We start from the raw sequence: 21865 nt of genomic DNA, 5'->3' as shown, positions 1-21865 counted from the left end.
ATAAATTTACCTTGATTTTTGCTACATGTGATGCATTAAAAAGTAACGCAACTTTAATTTTATATGTTAGAAATCCCATGGACTAAAGATATGGTTAGCCAAGATCTGTACTTTCCAAGATCTTATATTTAGCAGTTATTTACTTCTCATGATGCCCCCCAGTTGCTCAGCGGTATGTCTGCGGACTTACAGCGCTAAAAACCGGGTTTCTATACCCATGGTGGGCAGAGCATAGATAGCCCATTGTGTAGCTTTGTGCTTAATTCAAAATAACAACTTCTCATGATAAGTTTAACATTTAATGACGTTGTGTATGCTGAATATCACAAAATAATGCATATAGAAAATTATAACACACAGTTGATTGAAACACCATGTAGTTTAGCAGTTAGTTAGTGATACTGTACTATAACACAAAATGAAATTCAAGTTCAATAACAATTTCTCTACCGCTACGTGCGAAGGCAAACAACCATGCTAGTACTAGTTAGGCCTAAACAGTGGCATAAGTACAGGAAAACCTCCCCACAATGCGGCTTCAATCGGTACGGGATTCACTATAGTGCGACTGATGATTCAGCTAGTACTAAATGATCAGTATATAAATGCGGTCCTTGGGTCCTTTTTATTATAGCTGACATTTCTCTAAAAGTTTCTAGAATGATCTCCACGAATTTGCATCACTTGCTTATTCTAGATCTTTCTGCAAGCCTATACAATGCACATACGCATTTATATACTGTACAGTATAAATCTTAGCATCACATGCTTCCACCAGAAGTCTAAGTTCAGGTTTTCTTGTAAAGTTCGAGTGTATCCTTTTTGCGATCTTTTCACAGAGATACCTTTACTTAGAGTGAAAAAACAAAGTGTGATGATACCGAGCTAAAGAAACGTAAATGTTTGACATTAGAACAGAAACTTGAAATCATCAAATGCCCTGAAGAAGGCGCTTCGTTTGCCAAACTCGCACGAGACAAAGGAATAAATGAGTCATCTGTAAGAAGAATTGTAAAAGAAACGAATCAGTACGAACAGTATGAAATGGCTACCAAATCTTTTGCCTCGAAAACAATTGTAAAGAACAGAAGCTCTGTGACGGTGAATATGGAATATCTGCTATCAATATGGATAAAAGATTGCAATCTGAAGCGAATTCCTTTAAGTCAAATGGAAATTCAATCGAAAGCTACAAGACTTTTCAACGCAATTAAAGAAAACGTAACGTAAGAGAAAGATGAAGAAGGAGCAACTAATGAAACATTTTTGGCAAGCTGTGATTGGTTCTTTCATTTTAAAAAGCGCTCAAAGATTCTTAATATTCGCATTGTAGACAAAAGTTCAAGTGCAGACAAAGACGCTGCTGAAAAATTTCCTATTGAATTTATATAAATTATTGAAAAAGGTCGGTACAAAGATAACCAAATTTTTAATGTTGATGAAACGGGTTTATTTTGGAAAAAATGTCTCCAAAAACCTTTTTATCAGAAAATAAAAAACTCAGCTAGGTTACAAGGCGTCAAAAGATCTTTTGACACTTTTGTTATGCGGAAGTGCATCTGGCGATTTTAAATTAAAATGTGTATCGTGCGGACCCCCCTCCCCAAGAAAGAAGACTCTCCCAGTTGTTTGGAGACCAAATAAAAAAGCATGGGTCACGAAAACATTGTTTGAAGATTGGTTAAAAAGTTATTTTTGTCCTGCAGTTGAACGTGAATGCAAAGAAAACAACTTGAACTTTAACACTTTGTTGTTATTGGATAATGCACTAGGCCATCCAACGGGACTTTGTGAATTTGATGAAAATGTCAAAAATCATTTTCTTCCACCCAATACAACATCTCTAATGCAACCAATGGATCAAGGTGTCATTGCAAAGTTCAAAGCTTACTATTTGAGGCGAACTTTTTGTCAAGTAATAAAGGCTACAACCAAAGAAGCTGCACTATCTTTGACTGAATTCTGAAAAAATTGCAACATCAGAAATGCTATCAAAAACATCAACGAAGCGTGGCTCGAAATTGGGAAGTACGTTTTGCTTCATTGTGCAAGCGATTCCTGCGACTTTGAGTCCGAAACTAGGGATATTTCCGAAGACGTCGTCAAAATTGGACACAATCTTGGCTTCGAGTCTTTGGAAATGGTTAATGTTCGAGAGTGCATTGACGCACATTCTCAAGCTCTTGACAATGATACGCTCCTTAATTTAGATCAAGATCAGACATATGAAGAAGAAGAATAAAGTACACAGTGTAAAGAAGGTGCTGGTGAAGAGCGGGAAAAAGAATTTTCCTTACAGGAACTTAAAAAACTTAATTACAAATCATGATCCAGACATAGAGCGCTGAATTAATGCCCGACAAGCGTTAGAAAATGTCCTTCGATGTTACCGAGAACTCCACGAAGAAAAGAAGAAAAAGAAAGTGGTGCAACTCAGATTAGACAGATTTTTCTTTAATCAGTAAATTTTTAGTTTTCATTTTTTCAAAATAAAATTTTCATTGTCTCAATTTTTCAAAATAAAGTTTATCAGTTAATTTTGTTTTTATTTTACATCATAACTATTTGTGTTTATTTTTTTCTAACTAATCATGCTTTATTTCTACTATGAAGAAATTCCTTACAACATCCATGTATCATTATTTTTCCTATTGAAACTATTCCCCGTTCAGTGCTGGTTCAATCAATGTGGTAATTTCTTTCCAACGCTTAACGGCACTGTGCGAGGTATTCCTGTATACCCTGCAATTTCAGGGCAGGGGAGAAGAGCCAAAGAACCTGACATAGTAAGAATTACCAACAAGAGGAATAAATATGGTGGACCCAATTGGCTTAGATTATTAGATTAGCTATAGTCAAGATTTCCACAGTATCGTGTCTAATGAATATAAGAAATGTATTTACATTTAAAAAAATTGAGTAGAACTTTGCTTTAATTGTTGATTTTGCTATTTGTTAAAGAAACGAAAAGAAAGGTAAAATTTTGATTTTATGTTCAGGAATCCAATATGGAATATAGCCCACTAAACTTATATTTAACCAAAGTTTAATCTATATTATTTTTAACATTCATTTAATTATAAACTATTGTTAAGTTTTAAAACCAGAGTTTATTGGTTTACTATCGGCAGTAATTTCTTATCACTTTTACTTTTAAAACAATTTTAGTAAAGTGTCATTTAATGGCAGGCAAAGATTTCAGTTTAAATAAATCCAGATTTTCACAGGGATTAACAAAATAAATATATAAAAATTATATAATGATGGGATATTATTAAACATCTAACTCTTAATGTTTTAAACTTCAAGATTTCATTTTGCGTTACAGAATTTAGAAAATCCTTCATGATACATGCCCTGGAAAACTTTCATGAACTAAAACTGTTCTCTACTAATGTATTTTATTCTTAAATCAGTGACTTACTTTTGTATATTATATTTAAAAAAGAGCTTCAAGCTAGTGTTATGGTAAAATATTTTGACTAACTTTTTTCTTCTCTGCTAACAGGAATTTGACAGAGCTGGCCCTTTTAGCTTCGTCGTTACAGGACTAGTGTTATGCTTTCTATCAGTAATCGTGTATGTAGCGTTGTGGTTGGCTGGCCACAGTATCATACGCGTTTCAGGTATTGAGTATAAAAAGTAACTATGATAAGTAACTTTTATTGTAAAATCACAATTGTTTATAAAGCGCTTTTGATATATTTTGCTTAGGCAACACAATTGTTAGCGTTTAAGAAAAATAAAGGGCTTCGTTTACATAAATTATTAATATTAATAATCACTTTTGGAAAAGGTATGTTTTCAACGTATTGGTAGATGCTCATATTGACATATCCATTCTAATAAAGAATGTGTATGACAGTTTAAATGAAAATCTCACGTATAGTAGCGCGGTAATATATTACTGGAAGGTTCTTTATTAATGTGGCCCTAAGGGTGTGGTTCGTATATTACTTGTATCTTGACAAGTAATTTGTACTTTGTATTCTGTAATTTGATTTTATTTTTTCTTATAACTTGCAGCTACAGACTAAAAGTTTTTCAGCTGTTGTTTCATTGATTAAATCAAGTTCAAATTTATTTTTATAATAGTAATTTTAATGGCTTAACATCTAACTAATGTCGTTTTCTCCTCTGTAAAGCCTCAACCGGGCTGATTGGATTCCTTAGTTCATGTATTCCTCGCAAGGGTTCAGCTGAGAGAGAGGACTCGGGGTTGATGAGGAAGCATGTGCGCTACTATTCACGTATGAGGTCAGAGCTATCAGAAAGCAGCCTTGGAGACCAGTACGACGACACTACTTTCACAGAGACTGACCCAACGAGAGATAAACGTTAAAACCATTGTTTCTTACTTTTTCTTGAGGTTCTTTAAGCTATTTTTGCTTTCAAAAATGTTTATCAGTTTGTCAATAGTACTTTTTTCTCATGAACGTTTCCTTTACTGTCCACTGGATTTCCCGAATTACAATCTAAAAAGACTGTTTCACAAAGATTTGGCCACAACACCAGCGTCTCTCAACGCAGTCGCTAGAAGTTAAAAATAACAACAAAAACCATGACAGCATGACGCTTTTTGTTATGTACTGTACGACTGGAAAGGTATCGTAATTTCATTCAATAAAATGATGCATTTGTTAATAACTGGTAGGTTTTCTCCATATTATAGGTAGTATATTACGGTGTTCTAACCCAACCGAGTTTCAAACCGTTAGTTAGTTCAATACTGTACATCGTCATCTGCATGTCAATATTTTAAATGAACAAAACAAGTTCCTTCTAGTTTTGTTCCAACAAAGTTACAGCAGATGTCGCCAGAAGAACACTGTGTAGGTTTCTGAATTTTGTGATTTACATCATGTCTAATTTTGGTAAATATGTTTCTGTTCAGCTATACTTTTATGCCTAGCAAATCTTACCAAGTATTAAAAATATCGCAAAGTTATGCATGATATGGTAACATTAGAACTAATTCTCGTGTTTCTTGAATCAAGAAGTTAGTGCTCTTTTCAAGTTATTTAATCTCAGTTGTTTTACTTCCTAAAAATCTATTAAAATTACTAATTTACTGTATGGTATAAATGCAATCGAAAGGGAAATAAAAAATTAAATTATGAAACACAGTTATATTTAGGACGTTGATTTAATGATTATTTCTGGGTTTGATATACATACATACATATGTTCAATATCTGAGGTTCAAATTTCTGGTATTCGATGTGATATTAAGTTCTGCACACAAAATTTCAGTACTAATATCCTTTTTTTTTTCGTTGTTTGTCAGTTGTTGTTTTTAAATGTTTATAATTTTTATGCACCTAAAATTTTGTAGTGGGTTCTTTGAGCCCTTGAATCCACCTTGAGTCCGCCTGGTATATATAAACCTTGAATACTATACCAAAATGTACTTAAATTTACCAGTTTCTCATAGCACTGGAGTCCGCTTTTCAATATAAGAACCAGAAAACAACTCGACACTTTTTTGGAAAGCAATAAAGTTTTAAATGAAAATAGAGTTACATATATTATCTTTTTAAATTCTTTATTTTATTCAAAATATTTTTAAAGGTTACCTGAACGAACCAAAGATCTGTACGAGTTTTTGGTTTGTTTATGACTTGGGGGTGGGGTCAGATACAACGATAACCCCCTCTTGGACAGTAAATTATTAATGTTTCCACTTTTTTTTTAATATTAGGGAAAATGCTGATGTTATTACTGCATGATGGTCAGTATTTGTACCCAAAATTACACCTGAGTACTCTCTCTTACCCCTTTTCTTGGGCCATGTCCATGTATGTACACCGTTAACATTTAGTGTGTTGTTATCATTTCACTTATATTAGGTATGAGCAAAGGTTCTGCACATTCACAAACAGTCCCATCAATAATTACACACGTTTTACTAGTTTAAGCCACTAGGAGTGTAGTGTACATATAAAAATCTTTTTAATACACTCGTGATATTTTATTCTAATGGTATTATTACATGCAAGCTGTAGATGGCTTGTTTTTATACTTATCGTTGGTATTTATTGAGGAGAAATACGGCTATTTAGATCATGTGGTAGCGGTCTATTTCGCTTCGAGCTCGTTTTTATTCAGATTATGGTCAAAGTATTTTAACGTTCTATGAAGGAAGCTCTCAGATGAGGTTTGTAGTTTAACTTGTTTATGAATGAACGCAGATTACTGTGATCTGAGTACTCTGAATGCTATGAGTGAATTTTGCACTGTTTGGCCTGTATCTTATTGATGACGTTGAGAAGATACTGGAGAAAAGTTATCGTCATTCGCTGTATCGGATTTTTAAGTGCGATTTTATTGGCCCTCTGACAGTAGATTTTGCTCTTTATTTTTATTGCTATATCAGACTATTCAGATTCACGTTTAAGTTGTTTTCCTTTAAAAATAGTTTTGGTATTTTTATTGTTTAAAACTTCTGCTTGGTATTTTAGTTTGGTCGAGTTTACAGTGAAAGATGTTTTCACGGGCTTCCCTCTAATTATGTTGTGTTTGAGGTTTTTTACATATAATTTTTCTGGTGACCTTTCCCATAATTGCATAATGCTATATTTATTTAGTTAGGGTCCGTAAATAAAATTTCATATTTCCCCTTTAAGATACTGTTCATAGTAGAGTCTGATAACTTCCATTTTATATAAATACACATAAGTGGCTGATTTATAGATTTAAACAAAGTCCTGCGTTCACACTACAGTCCATTGCAATAATAAGGTAATATACACAAATAAGTTTATTTTAATACGCATAAAAGAAACCCTTTTCCCGATACTTTTAAATGCATATTTAAAAAAAATATGCAATGCTAAGTACTAAGTGGCCATTTTAATAATATTACTGTTAGGGTTTTAAATATAAGTGGACTTGGACTCTTCTGCAGTAGGTGTTTGTAACTTGTTGGCGTAAACAATAAACGGACAGCATGCAATCCGCTTACTTAGAATGAAATATTTAAAACAAGTCAAACGTATCTACAAATACTCTGTCCCTTCCGCTGGGGCAGCGGTAAGTGTCCAGATTTACAATGTTAAAACCAAAGGTTCAATTTCCTTTAGTGGGAGGGCCCAGCATGGCCAGGTGATTAAGGCTCTCGATTCGTAATCTGAGGGTCGTGGGTTAGAATCCCCGTCACACCAAACATGCTTGCCCTTCCAGCCGTGGGGGCGTTATAATGTTATAGTCAACCCGTTGGTAAAAGAGAAGCCCAAGAGTTGGCGGTGGGTGGTGATGACTAGCTGCCTTCCCTCTAGTCTTACATTGCTAAATTAGCGACGGCTAGCACAGATAACCCTCTTGTAGCTTTGTGCAAAATTAAAAGCAAACCCAACCTTCAGTACTTTACTATAAGAAAAACACACTGCTCCTTGCCTCATAGGATGTCACGGTTATATTTAAACTAATAAATTATTTTTTCTCGTCAAACGTCCGCACAGGCAGATTCAGTTCATTTAGAACACCTTAGACAAGAAAAAATATTATTCTTAGTTCTCTTAACTGTGAAACGCATTTTAAAATATCGCGTATTACAGTAAGCTAACAATCACACAGTCTATCTCCATTTTCGCTAACATAACATTTCTTACCTCACTTTTGTTCGTTACAACAGTTGTATTCAGAGTTTCAATTAATTATCAAAAGTCTACACAAGCTGGTTCGGTCACTTTAAAACTCAACTGACAAGGCAAATTAGTTGTCCTACCTCTGTTTTACAAGTGTAAAACACTTTAAAAATCTCCCGTTAAGACAAATCACTCATACATCGGTTAACTTCACGTTTTCTTCCACTAACATACAACAGCGTATGACTTATCAAATTACGTAACGAAATTTATTTTTACTATTGTCTTTAAAATAATTACTTTCAGCACTCTTTATGAAAATCATCATTAAATATTAAATCACAAAATAAACTAAACAATAAATATAAAGTCTTGTATATCCAACAATTATTTATTTTACTTAAAGGTGAAAGGTACTTCTGATTTTGTCTATCATATATGATGTACACATTTAAGTTGTTTATCGTTGTTGTTTTTATTTTTCACACAGCAGTTACGCGAATTTTCAGAGTCTCTCGGATAACCAAGGGATATTTGAGTATGTGTGTAAAAAGGTTAAAGTAGTCCTATAAAGAATATTGTAGGCTTTTGTGAGCACAAAGTTTAGTGTTTCATGTAAATACTCTGTCTCTGTGTCAGAACCTTTTAACCATACGTTGCTGAGCAGGCGTATTTAACGTATTTTGAATATATTTAAATATGGTGTCTAGTCAGGCGACGTTCTTATCGAACACGTTCCTTAATACCGAACACAAAATACTATAGATATTGTATCCTGTAACATAAAATATTATTTAATGTATACAAATGTATATCTTGAATTAGTAAATTTAAACGTTAGAAAAGGAAAGAAAAAAAAAAAAGCTGGAACTATTGAAGGTGTAAGAATCTTTTGATTATAATGTAACGTGTGTTATAAAATGTTCTATTTCAGAGAACTGTATGTTCAGAAACCTAATCTGAATTTCAGCGTCACGTTAGAAATCCCATAACTGCCTCTTTATAGTAATTAACCATTTTATTTATTTTTTTAACTAAGATCTTGAAATGCATATGAACAGGCTGAATAAATTCAGTTCTCCACGAGATCAAAGACGTTGCAAATCACAATTTAGCTGATATAATATTAATTACCGAAACTATTATTTATAAACAGAAAATTTTCAATATGGTAGTTCGGAAGCCTAATAAAGAATCACCTAAACGAGACATCATGCCATTACATAAAAAAAAACAAAAAAAACTAAATACGATACATTTTAACTCTGTAAATGAAAATATAGTGTGCGATGTCCTACAGTACAATAATCCAACATCAGTGGCAGGAATTTACAATTTTCCATTCTCATTGCTTGATATACAACTACTAAGTAATATTAAAACATCAGTTTTGGCTGTAAAGTAACAAATACAAATAGCAGACGTTTTCTGGATTTTATGGAAGATACAAAATCAACACAATAGTAATTGTCATCATACCAGTGACGTATCAGATCAGTTATATCTATGTCATTCAATGTGAGTGAAAGCATAGATATCAACCATTTAGGTCTTTCACACCTAAATTCTGAGAAAAATTCAACTATAAAATAGCTAACTAGTTAAAGTATCAAGAAGAATTAAATGTACTTCTTCAAAACGAACTTTTCCAAAAAGCAAAGACCAAACAAGAAATAGACTGCTACTGCTCACAATATCAGAGTTTCATGTGGAAACCATAGAGGCTACTAATAGACAAAATACAAGAATGCAGAAAACTAAGACAAGAATACACAATAATAATTGCTCAACAAACAAAACTAAGATCAATACACTAAAAACCGAAATCATAAATGGAATAAAACAATTAAACTCACAATACTGTTCATAATTAAACACGAAAACAGGTCCTGAAGAATTTGGAACACATGTCAAAAGGGTACTAAGATGACAGGACAAACCCACGATGATATCCAGTACTCAAACACAATAATAAAATTGTATACACAAGTAAACAGAAAGCAAGTGCTTTTACAAACAGCTACAAAAAAATTTTTTAAAGCACCTGACAAGCCATGCTTGAGTAATTAGTTTCTTAACATAATAAATAATTATTTAAAAAATTTATAGCCAGTAGCACAAGTACATCTTGAGACTTGCTGAGCTAAAAACATGTTTTGATATCCATGGTGGGCAGAGCAGACAGTCCATTGTGTATCTTTGGGCTGAACTTCAAACAAACAGCCATCTATGCAAACCCAATTTCAACTGAAACACAGTAAAGCCAAAAATGAAGGTGAGTACAACCACATAACAAAACCAACCACATCTGCAAAAGTCATATGCAACATAAAAGCACTCAAAAATGTAGCACCAGGATGGGACACAATACAAAATATACTAAGAAAAAAGGGACCTTTGATATTGTTCAAGCAACTAGCAGTACTACTTAATCTATACATTAAAATCAGGACTATATACCAACTACCTGGTAAAAACTGATATTCTTATAGTCCAAAAGGAGGGTGAACCACCATACATCTCAAAAACTACAACCTATCAGTGTAATCAGCTGTATAGAAAATGTTCTGGAAAAAAATACTAAACAACAGATAGTTTACTTATCTAGAATTAACTTTCAAAATAGATTTAGAAAATACCTTATCACTTAATTAAATTAACAGGGGTAATAATAAACAGCTTCAATAAAAACCACTGCACTACAGAATGTTTCCTTGATTTTGATTCCACAAAATTTGGTACAATGGTCTTAGATATAAATTGTCCAAAATGGAACTTCCAGATGAAATTATATGCTTGTTATCAAACTTCATGGAGGGTAGAAGCACTAGAGTAAATGTGGAAAGCAACTTACTGGATATCTTTCCCTTTAAAGATAGGAGCCCCAGAAAGAGAAGAACTTAGCCCAATCTTGTTCATTGTGTATATAAATAAAATGCCTCTAAGAAACCCAAAGTTCTCACAGTGCTTATACAAATGTGGTTAATCATTTGGAGTTTGACTTAATCCATTTAACAATAGATGTATTTAGAAATCCAGACTTACAGTCACAAATGGAGTACAAAAGTCACTAACTGCAGGAAGTTTCCAGTTATAATGAAGAACTGACTTAAGACAGATTCAAAATACAAGCAGTACTTTAATGCAATATGTTAAGATACTCAGCTACATCAAGGTTACCAAAGGTATCATGAAACATTTCATTGTCAAAACCATTAAATTGTTCAATCTCAGTAGATAACTGTATTTCAATTAAACCTTCTAAATATTCATTGACTTACTTAATACTATCAGTAAGTTATAAATTAACATATTGACTGTAAACTGCTCAGACATAAATGTCATTAATTCTTTAACATTAAATACTGTAGATTTAATTTCTACCTACATTATTCAACTCTGAGAGATATATCAACAGCTGCATGGAGATTAAGGAGGAAATACTAGACATCTTGAATGTTTTTATAGGTTTGAACATAGTTGGATGAGACAGCAAAAGTTTTTCTTCAGTCAGCAACAGGTTATTTGGCTTCTCGATATAAGACATAAGTCTGACATGGGTTTTTATATGGATTTCTTTAATATTCTTATAATTATTCAAATAATGTACACATCTAACTGTCAAGTAGATCTGTCACTTAATTTTGAATTTGAATTTTGTTGATTCATCATAATTCTTAGAACTAAAACAAAACTAAGACAGTAAATTGGCAGCTGATTTGTATTTCTTTTTGTAATTTTGAGATCAAAGTTCCACCCAGAATAGTTGGTTTTCTAGTTAATTCCTTTCATGGAAGTTCTGTCCAGCCTCTAATGAAGTTAATATAAACTTCCTCATAGCTCTGTCATCTGCTGGGGCACCAGTCTATTAATAATGTAAACAATTGACTCTCAAAACCACCTGGAAAGCATCTTACTTTATACATGACACATATCTCTTTTTTTGTAACTCCTTGTATGAGTTCATTAGATGTTCTCAACTCTTCTTCATGATACATTTTTGAATATCATGAAATTATGGAATCACATTATGTAATCCATAAATATACAACTCATGTATTTCTCAGTTACATGAGTCATTATATACTCATATGGTTTTCATTTATCCTTATATACAACATTTATCAATAATCATATCATAATACTGGATTATATTTCACAGACATGTTCACAAAACAACTGTTCATCATAAAATTACTTTGTTAAACAACAGTTCATAATCTGTATTGTTATATTTTTACATATCACAAAATTATTTGATCAAATGATCATATTTGCTTTATCATATTACTTCTTCATAAAACCACTGTTACTAAGATAATAAATATTAAGGTTTCAATATCTTCTAGGATTCAAGATGCATTTTATTTCATTACACTAACACTTTCTTAATAATAAACAAAAATAAAATAATAGAACAAAACAACTAATTATAATGTAGCAAACTGCAGATATTAAAGCAACAATCAAATAATGCCTTTTTTCTTCCTTTTGTCATCAGCTTCCTTCCATTATTTTCTTCTTATCATATTTATCACTTTTGGAATTTTGGCATTCAAAACCTCATGATGGAAGAATCAAAACACTAAACTGTCATTATTAATCTCCCAATCATATACATTATATGCTTTCCATTTAGTGCATTGCTCAAATGAATGTACATGATAATCACAACAGATGTGGCTCGAATGAGACAAATGTTGGTATGCCAGGGTCTAAAGTTTTCTAGATTTACACCAATCCTGTTATTCATGTTATGAGTTTTATCTTTTCTACTCCATTTGAGTACAACTTTGTATAATTGTGGTTTGCTTTCTGCTGAATATCAATTAAGTTAGTAAAAATAACATTGGCTTTCCTCCTATGCAATGTTGTGGAAGTATGTTGTGCCCCATCCTACATATGAATAACTTCCTCATCTAACATTGCTATGGGAAGTGATGCCTTAAAACTATAGGTGTCTTCCACCCAGTAAAAGTATCCTTGATAACTAATTCTTTAACATACACAACTGCTACCCTGAAACCCTCTACTTCAACTATGGCAGCTTTGTCTTTTCTTTTCCTGTAATTGTGTCATATGAAGTTAAACTAAATCAAAACATTGTCATCATTACAGTAACTATAACATAATTCAGATTCTCACTTCTTTGTGAGCCAAAAAAACCTTATTTTGTCATTTAAACATTTATACAGATTAGGTTTATGAATAATCTTTAACCTATTCACATGCATTAAAAAATTATACATTTTTCTTCATCTACATAATTCTCATATAGTCTCTGTTCACCTGAATCAGGCTATATTGATCTGGAAGTTGGTGTGGGTGCCCTGCTATAGTTCGAAACACCTTGTGTTTGTAAGTCAAAAACAATCTGACCAGTGCAGTTATGAATAAAATAACAAATCAAAAGGTCTGATAAGATTTATATTTTCATCTTTTTGCCAAGGACTATAATATTATATATACCAAAATAACGTTAAGTTATTAATTATAAACACCCACTTTACAAATAAAGTTGCACCTAAGTTTATGCCAAAAAATTAATATTTTGTTTCATGCAGTATGAAGTTCAGACAAAGTTGATACATGAATTAGCAGTGATTTAATTCATTCTTTATTTTGTCTTGATTGCCTTTCAAATTTGACTATATTATATTCTGTATGTTTTAAATACTATATTTTATTGTGTATATTAGTTAACAGTTTTGATCAATAGGACTGCATCACTTTATCTGTTAACATATTTACTAGGACAGTATCCACCACACTTGCTCAATGCATGTGAGTTTTTCTACTCACAACTCAATCTCAGCCTTCTGGCATTCAGAGTGAATTTGTCTACATGCTTCTACTGAACCACTAAAGTGTTCATTATTGCAATTTACAATAACACTGTCAGATGTAGAGAAAATAAGATTTTTGCTTGAAAACTATTAAATTTAAGAAAATAATAGGACTTATAAATTTGGTAATGAAGTCAAGAATGAGGTATTAAAGTACATCTCCAAGTACAAGCTTTGTATGTCACTGATACCTTATAAATAGTCTTGTTCATTGTTATCTAAGTTACCTTTTCTGAATACTACTGCTTTCATTGTGCAGTCGGTCTACTGGCTGGGCTTATTTTTACAAACCTATGTATAATGGATAATTTTTTTAGTAATTACACAATTAGTTTGTAACCATGTTTACTCTAAAATAATAATTAAAATGGAAAATATCCAGATATACATACTGACAATCATTCTGTACAATGATATCTTTGCTTGTTCTCCATACCCTTCATGTTAAAGCCAGAAAGTCTCCAACTTCTTAAACATTCTTCCTACAGAATCCCCAAAAGTTATTTCCCCCTCCCCAATTAAGGCACTCAGGGCAACAACCTGAAAAACATGTTACTTAATTTGACAGATGGGCACTTGATTATATCCACAAATTAGCATACATTTTATATGTATAAACTATTTATATAATAAGTATCGATGAAAAAAACTATTCATTATATGACTTACTACTTGTTTCAATGGACTTGGTTTTCTGATAGATTGGTATAAATTTAGTCCTGGTCTTCTCATGCATTTTTCAGTTCCTCCAACGTGCCTAGAGTTGTGAAACCATTCCCCCTTTAATTGCAAATTATTGAAGAAGTTCTGTGGGGTTTTTATTATTATTATTGGCAATGATTTTCTTCAGCCTCCTTAGAGCTTGTAACTGTTAACCTAAACAAAGAATGTAGAATAAGGAATAGTAACTGCCCAATTAACATAACACTGTGTGCAAGTAAAAGCAGTGTAGTCTTTAAACAGTAACTTGGTCACTCCAGGCCATCAAAACTTGAGCTGGCTTCTAAATCTAACAAGTTGCTGAGAAGAGCGAACAAACTTCCACCTTTAATTGCTCTTCTATGTAAAATATTTTCTCAACCCAAACGAGCCGTTTTGCATATAAATTTCTCAACAATTATATAGAAGTTTATTTTATTCAGCACAGCAATCTGAATGTGGAGCAACTGTATATAAGTACTTAAACAGTAAACATAACACCATAAAGCAATAATCATTTTATACTGATGTTTGTTGATTTATTTTGGTATTGTAAAGCTTTGAAATATTTTTCTTTTATTAGTTCAATAAGGTTTTTTGCGGGTATAAAGGTCTGTTTGTGTTAACTTTGGTATTTTACTCAGTCACTGATGCTGCTTTTCTTCCTTCATTATCGCTAACTAGTGTGGCTATAAGCTGTGCCACAGATTAAAACTCTGAAATGTAAAAATAAACAATCACATGAAAGATCAATACCATATCATTAGTATTACTAAAAAGCTATGTAAATGTTGTTTACTGTGAAAACACAATTATTCAGTTTCAAGTAATAGTAGGCCTATTTGAAGTCGAAGTATTAGGTTTAATACATAAACGTAATGTAAGAATCAGGTGAAACTCTACTTGGTAATTTTAATTTTGACCACAATTCGATGTCGTAAAACTTCTGAATTAAGCTGTTCTGCTGTTATGTAACCGACGTATTCAAAAACAAATAAAGAATCAAAACAAGTATTTCTAATAAATCAATATCAATATTGAATATTCAACATAAACACCATCGTTAGCTATAAAACATTAAAAGGCTTATTCCCTCTGACACCGTGGAGAACACTTTCATGCTCCATGTTTATTTATTAGTTACTGATTTTAAGCTTTGTATAAACTGTGGACAGCATATCTTGGCAATACATACCTTTACATGAGGAAGTATTTTGGAGATTTAAAAGATTCATGAATGCTGGACAATTAAGATCTTATTCAAACTTGGGGTAATTAAGCTATACGTGTCATTCCTGAAGTTTCACACTTATCTAAATTACAAGTATATCAAATTACACAAAATAAACTGAAATTAATTTCACTTTGATAATTTTAATGGGAAATAATATTTTACTCGATTTATAATAGTTTTTCAATGTGACATTAAATATATGAAACTAATATTCAAATACAAAACAAAATACTATGTGTAGCTACACTCCCAGGTGACATAATTCTTTTTCTTTTCGTACGCAGTGTAATATTCTTAACACTCCTACGAAAAGACGTTTCTAGTCCTGATTTCTCCAAGCCCGTTCCCCTGGCTGTGGTTTCGCTAGATAGTAAATAGGGACAGTGAGAATCTCGTTAATCCATTCATTAATGGATTTAAATGGCAATTTCATTTAAATACAAAATTATTAGCCTAATATTAATAACCTTTCAAGTTGCTCTGGGGCCTATTAAGCCCCACTTTTCGTAGGAGTGTTAAGTTACTACATATAATAGCACTACATGTTGTAAAGTTACGTTCTGTCCACGTAGCTAAAACATAATTGGTTTGAATTTCGCGCAAAGCTACACTGAGGGCTATCTGCGCTAGCCGTCCCTATTTTCGCAGTGTAAGACGAGAGGGAAGGCAGCTAGTCATCATCATCCACAGCCAACTCTTGGGCTACTCTTTTACCAACGAGTAGTGGGATTGATTGTAACATTACAACGCCCCCATGGCTGAAAGGGCGAGCATGTTTAGTGCGACGGGGATTCGAACCCGCCACCCTCAGATTACGAGTCGTCGAACACCTTAACGCACCTGGCCATGCCGGGCCTTGAAACATTATGTTATTATGTGGTAATAATGTGACTTCATAACATGTTATCGAAATAGTACCAAACCACTACGTAGTGTGTTTGCTGAGTGAAATTTTATGTCGTTATTATTTATCGTTCTGCATAAAATATCTGAATCTGACGTATTATCTGTGTCTTTTTTTCAGGTAATACTGTTTCTTAATGTTTCTTATTTTCATTAATCACATGATCTGAGATAATTTATTTTACAAACTTGGGTTTTAAGAATAAAACTTTTATATATTTTTTATTTAGATTGTAAATTTTAATCTAAATGTTCGTTATTTAACAACAAAAAAAACATTAGTTATATTCTGGTTTTATAACCCCCGCAACTGTTTCTGTTAAGTGTAATGTTTAAAATTCAATCATATTAGTTTTTTATTACTACTTTGTTTGCTCACTTAAGTAGTAAAACTTACCTTTAATAATATAGAACTTTATTAGAATGGACAATAACTAGTCTTTGATGTATATATAATGTTAACAATACAATTTATTTATCCTGATATGGTATGGATTTAAGTTTGTTTGTTTATAGTTAAGCGATTTCTAGCGTTGTAAGTCGGTAGACATATCGCTTTGCCACTGAAATGGGGTGGATCTAAGTTAAATAAACAAGTTAATCCTTAAAACACTAAGAGACGGTAATCTAGGTTTTAGATTACTAGTTTCGATTTAGGTTTACGTGCCGACAAAGTATATTTATTACAATTTACAATTAGTAAAATTAGTTTTTAAAACAGGTACGACGTTTTACAACTGGTACGATCATTATCATGTACACAATTTTTTACAGTAAAGAACGTTTTACTATTTGAATCAACATTCAAAATCGCACGATGTTTGTAAGTTTTAGAATTGATTGTAGTTATTTATTCAAATATCAATACGCGTGAATTTTATAAATAATTTATGTAAAGCTAAATGATAAGCAATATTTCAGGAGTAAAAATGAATCCAGGTGTTACGTTAAGGTTATATTTATGTGCTAGTCTTTTCGAAATTTCTGGTACGCTAATATTTTCTACGTATCAGATAGTACAAATAATTAGGTTTTCTTTTGTTTTGTAGAGTGTTTGAATTTGTTTGTTTGTTAAACGCCTCTTGTCAGTATATTTTAGTTTCTATAACTACTTCAGTATGGAAATGGTTAACGTTATTGAAACATGCATTTAAGTGTGTAACTTCTTTATCGATGTTTTCCTTGGTGTATATTGTGTATGCTAAATTTAATAAGCTTTTTAGTGAAATACATGATTAGAAAACCTGTTTCCATTGTATGTTTTTTTTTTTCTATCAATTTTAGTGGTAAAACCTTGGAAGAACCTTGTTAACCGTTAAAAACTTTATAGTGTAGTTGTTTTCATTTTTCATTGTGAAATGAATATCTTTACGTAGATTATGTATGTGTTGGAAAATCAGTGTTTGATTTAAATACTAAAACCTTCTTTACTGTAAAAAACGTGTACTTGATAATGATCGCACCAGTGATCGGAACGTTGTACCTGTTCTAAAAATTCATCTCACTGTAAAAGCTGTAAATTGGGATAAAATATTTTTAATATTATATTCATTTAATAAAACAATGTCTTTAATTTGTTTTACGATATACTTTAGTGTGAAGACAAAGCAGTAATAAAAAAAAACCTAATATAATTGATTCTTAAACATTAAGTTTAATTGCAGAGATTCCAACTATTACGATTTGAGCGTAATCATTACGATTTTGGTGTATACATTACGACTATACGCTCATACAAACAAATATTACGACCTGTTGCAACTCCCAAATTATTAGGTATTATATAGGCCGATACAACAAAGTGATAAATTGTTCCCATAGGGCTTGAAAGGGGTGAAAAGAATTTTTTTAGTGAGATACAAATACATTTTGATAATAAATAAAAGACATAGTCCAAATGGTTACTTGCAATAATCATGTTTGTGCTTGAAAAAAAAAAATGTATCTCCGACGTCTACCAATAGTTTGAGTGCGGTGCTTCTCCATACTGGGTACGTGGGGGAATCCATAGTTACGTCATCAGTGCTTTCAGCCAATCAGCGCTCGCGTAGATGGGTATTTCTCGTTTTCTAAGTGGCATAGAAACATCAATGCGATCGTTCACCATATTGTCTTGTTTCTGGCAAATCTAAAAGGACTAAAACTGTGAATCAAAAATTTAGTAAAGAGTATAGTGCAAAATATCCAGTCTTTGCATCAAAAGTCAGTGACAGTCATGCGATTTGTACAGTTTGTCACATCGATTTTTCTGTGGCGCATGGCGGGATAAACGATTGTTCCAGACATACAAAATCAGCATCTCACCAACAAAAGGGTGAAGTGAAGACAAAAACGATGCAGATAACGACATTTATGAGTAAGAATTCAGAATATGAAACCATAAATGCAGAAGCGATGTTCACGTAATTCGTCATTGCTCATCATTTATCCCTAGCTGTAGCCGATCATGCAGGACATCTACTCAGATAAATGTTTCCAGACTCTGATATAGCGAAAACGTATGGCTGTGCTAGAACCAAAACTACAGTCATTGTACAAATGTTGGGTTGTGAAGATGACAAAATGATTTCAAGCATACTTACTAACAGTGTTTACAGTTTAGCCACAGATGGATCCACAGACATAGATGTCACAAAACTGTATCGTGGTTGTACGATATCTTGACCCTTTGCTTGGAAAAACTGTTTGTTCTCTTTTGGCAATGGTGGAATGGAAAGAAGCTTCAACGGGAGAAAATATTTTCAAGCTTTTGGACCACGAACTGACAAAGAGGAACATTCCATGGGAAAACTGTCTTAGTTTTTCTTCAGACAATGCCTCAGTTATGCCTGGTATAGGTAAATATGTGATGGGACACATCTCAAGACGACAGCCTAGCATTTACTTCATGGGCTGTGCCTATCACCTCATGAATATTGCTGTCCAGAAAGCTTTCAGAGAACTGCCCTGCCCAGTTTCTGATATATTGATAGAAATCTACTATTTTCTGGACAAATTAAAGAGTTTCAAGGATTGTATGACAAATAAACAAGAAAAATTCTACAACTTGTTAACACAAGATGGCTGTCACTTGGGGTGTGTCTCAACAGAATATTGTACATGTGGAAGCCATTGAAGAAGTATTTTCACTGTGAAAAGGAAAAATTAGATTAAAAAAGGATCTAAACGTGCAGCTCAATCATGCAGCAAGACTTTAACAGTCAAGACACCCTCCCAGCCACACAGCGACACAAGACAACAGTCTCCAAAAGCAAAGAAACATTTGATATAACTCAATATATGTTTTGCCAGTCTGACCTTGAACTAAAGAATAGAAAATCAATAAAAAAGAGAAGAAAACGAAAGCTAGCAAGGAAGTAACCAAAAAAAGTTATGTGCAGAGCAAGTCAAATAAGTTAACAGTTTTCTTGGACAACAAAATGAACTTGTTATTTTGTCTTTTTCTTCAGTCTGCAGTTCCTCTATTTGAGCCAGCCAATTTGATATTGCAAAGAGAAGAACCTTGCATACACACTATGCATAGAACTCTGATTACACAAGTTAAAAATATACTTGTCAGATACATCAAGCCAGAATATCTTGAAGGCAACATCACTGAACTTGACTACAACAATGAATCCTTACAGAAATCTGATGAGGCAGTTTCTATTGGAAATGCTGCCAAGGAATACATTGTTAAATATGAAAAGGACCTGGACCTGATCAGCTTCTACACCAGTGTCAAGAAATACTATATTGCAGCTACAAATTACATGATGAAACATTTCCCTCTAAATGATGAACTTCTGATTCATACAGAGGTTGCTGATCCAAAACTGAAAGTCAGCAAAGATTTCTCTTCTCTTCTTCACAGACAGTATTCTGTCCTTGTCAATACACACGAGCACGACACTATTGACAAGTTGGAAGGACAATATTTGAACTATCAAATTGATACTTTCTCAGAAACTGTCCTTCAGTTGAATGTTGACAAGTTTTGGGTTTAGCTGTTAAGGATGGAAATGGCAACCAGAAGTATGACATTCTGTGTAGGGTTATGCTTGGAATTCTTGCAATCTTCCATTCTAATGATGACAGTGAAAGGATATTTAGTTTAGTGACTAAAAACAAAAGCGAGTTGAGACCAAACTTGAGCACCTCAGTTTTGAGCAGTATTATAACACACAATATGTGTGTGCAGTCAAATGGACAAAGTTGTTATAACTCCCAACCATCCAGAGACATTCTTATGAAAGCAAAGGCTGCAACAGCTGCAAAACTATTACAATAAGTGTCATAAACATGACATAAACTAGCACTTACACAAAGGCTTTTCTTCTTACTGTTTGTGCATGTTCAATGTTGTTTTACCAGTATGTTTGTTACTCTGAACTAAATAAAAGACATAATTTCCAAAGAATTTTTTTAAAATTTATTTATTAAATACACAAAACACAGTCATAAATGAGCAATCTAGCAGTAATAAAAAATAATAGTTATAATAATAATATAATAATAAACAGCTTAGAGACATTGGTCAGGCCTAGTAGCCGCAAATGATAAAGGGCTCTGTCTACAATCATTACTCTCAGTCATTTGAAATAGTTGGCATCTCTGTAATTGTAACAGTTGCAGGGGATATAACGGAAACGTACCCTGGAGAGTATCCTATAATTCTACTTAACCAGCATAACAAAAAACGTTTTGGGGAAGAGATAGGGTTCATGTTTTCTAATACATATTTATAATGATGTGAAACTTAACGGCAGTTTATACGTATGTGTGTGTAGGCAAAGAAAAGTCGCATCCCCTGAATTGTGCTTATATTTCTATAAAATATATTTATAATGTTTAGTGTAGGCCTATTATATTAGAAAAGGTGCTCACACCTTTATAATATTTTAAAATTTCACACAGTTTCAACTACTATCAAAATGCACAGTAAATTTTCAATCATTTATTAACTAAATTGATATGAAAATTACACATTTGATCAATTTGTTATAGTCGTGTGGCTTTAAGATCACAATAATATATAAATAATTTATATAACCCGAAAAAATCTAATAACGAAAACCTTACAACATCAAATTTAATTTTTTTATGATATTAATATTGCCTAAACTTTGACGAAATTTATTTAAAAGGTGCAGGAACACTAAGTTAAAAAAAAAGAAGCCTCATCTCTATTTTAGCCACAACTAAGTTTGTTGTGCCACAGCCAGCCTCATGATTTGTGATATTAAGCAAAATGTATCGTGGAATAATGTTGAAATACTATTATGCAACTTTTCTTCTTGTAAAATTCAGAAAGAACTGAATGCAAAGTGTAGTTTTTCAAAATACTATAACCTTGATACTATTGCCCCTTTTTAAAAAATATATAACTGATTAAAATAAAGTTTGTTAAAACTTTTTTGGTTGGACGTTTTGTATCAAGTGACCAATGACTAATATAATTCCCTCAGCTAGTCTGTTTAGACTCTAGCATAAGTCAAATTGTAAGCAACACAAAAAATGGAAAACCTGAGAGGAAAGAAGATTGACCGTCACTTATACACCCCACGGCTGGGAGGGCGAGCATGTTCAGCGCGACGCGGGCGCGAACCCGCGACCCT

At 32.6% G+C, this 21865-nt stretch overlaps 1 protein-coding gene and 1 long non-coding RNA gene across 7 annotated transcripts in view; one reads left to right on the top strand and one right to left on the bottom strand.

Annotated features, from left to right (window-relative positions):
- LOC143234780 (major facilitator superfamily domain-containing protein 4A-like) overlaps positions 1 to 4647 on the top strand; it is a 78040-nt gene extending 73393 nt beyond the window's left edge. For both annotated transcript variants that reach the window (XM_076472398.1, XM_076472399.1), the window contains 2 exons: positions 3509 to 3626; positions 4146 to 4647. In XM_076472398.1, coding sequence (XP_076328513.1) covers positions 3509 to 3626; positions 4146 to 4342 — 315 coding nt within the window. In that variant the 3' untranslated portion in view covers positions 4343 to 4647. The remainder of the gene's footprint in view (positions 1 to 3508; positions 3627 to 4145) is intronic.
- Positions 4648 to 10705: 6058 nt separating this feature from the next.
- LOC143234781 (uncharacterized) lies at positions 10706 to 15885 on the bottom strand. Of its 5 annotated transcripts, none has more exons than XR_013018798.1 (4): positions 15327 to 15885; positions 14102 to 14308; positions 13825 to 13972; positions 10706 to 12650 (listed from the first exon to the last, which is right to left on the bottom strand). It is a non-coding gene; the product is annotated as an uncharacterized LOC143234781 (long non-coding RNA). The 5 variants fall into 5 exon arrangements; XR_013018801.1 differs by lacking the exon at positions 15327 to 15885 and adding an exon at positions 13660 to 13723 and having other exon boundaries at positions 14102 to 14448; XR_013018797.1 differs by lacking the exon at positions 15327 to 15885 and having other exon boundaries at positions 14102 to 14448.
- Positions 15886 to 21865: the final 5980 nt, after the last annotated feature.

This window comes from Tachypleus tridentatus, chromosome 12, assembly GCF_004210375.1.
Source record: "Tachypleus tridentatus isolate NWPU-2018 chromosome 12, ASM421037v1, whole genome shotgun sequence".
In the NCBI taxonomy this organism is placed as follows: Eukaryota; Metazoa; Arthropoda; class Merostomata; order Xiphosura; family Limulidae; genus Tachypleus; species Tachypleus tridentatus.
Note: the sequence above shows the minus strand (reverse complement) of the source record. Positions and strands in the feature narration are given on the sequence as shown.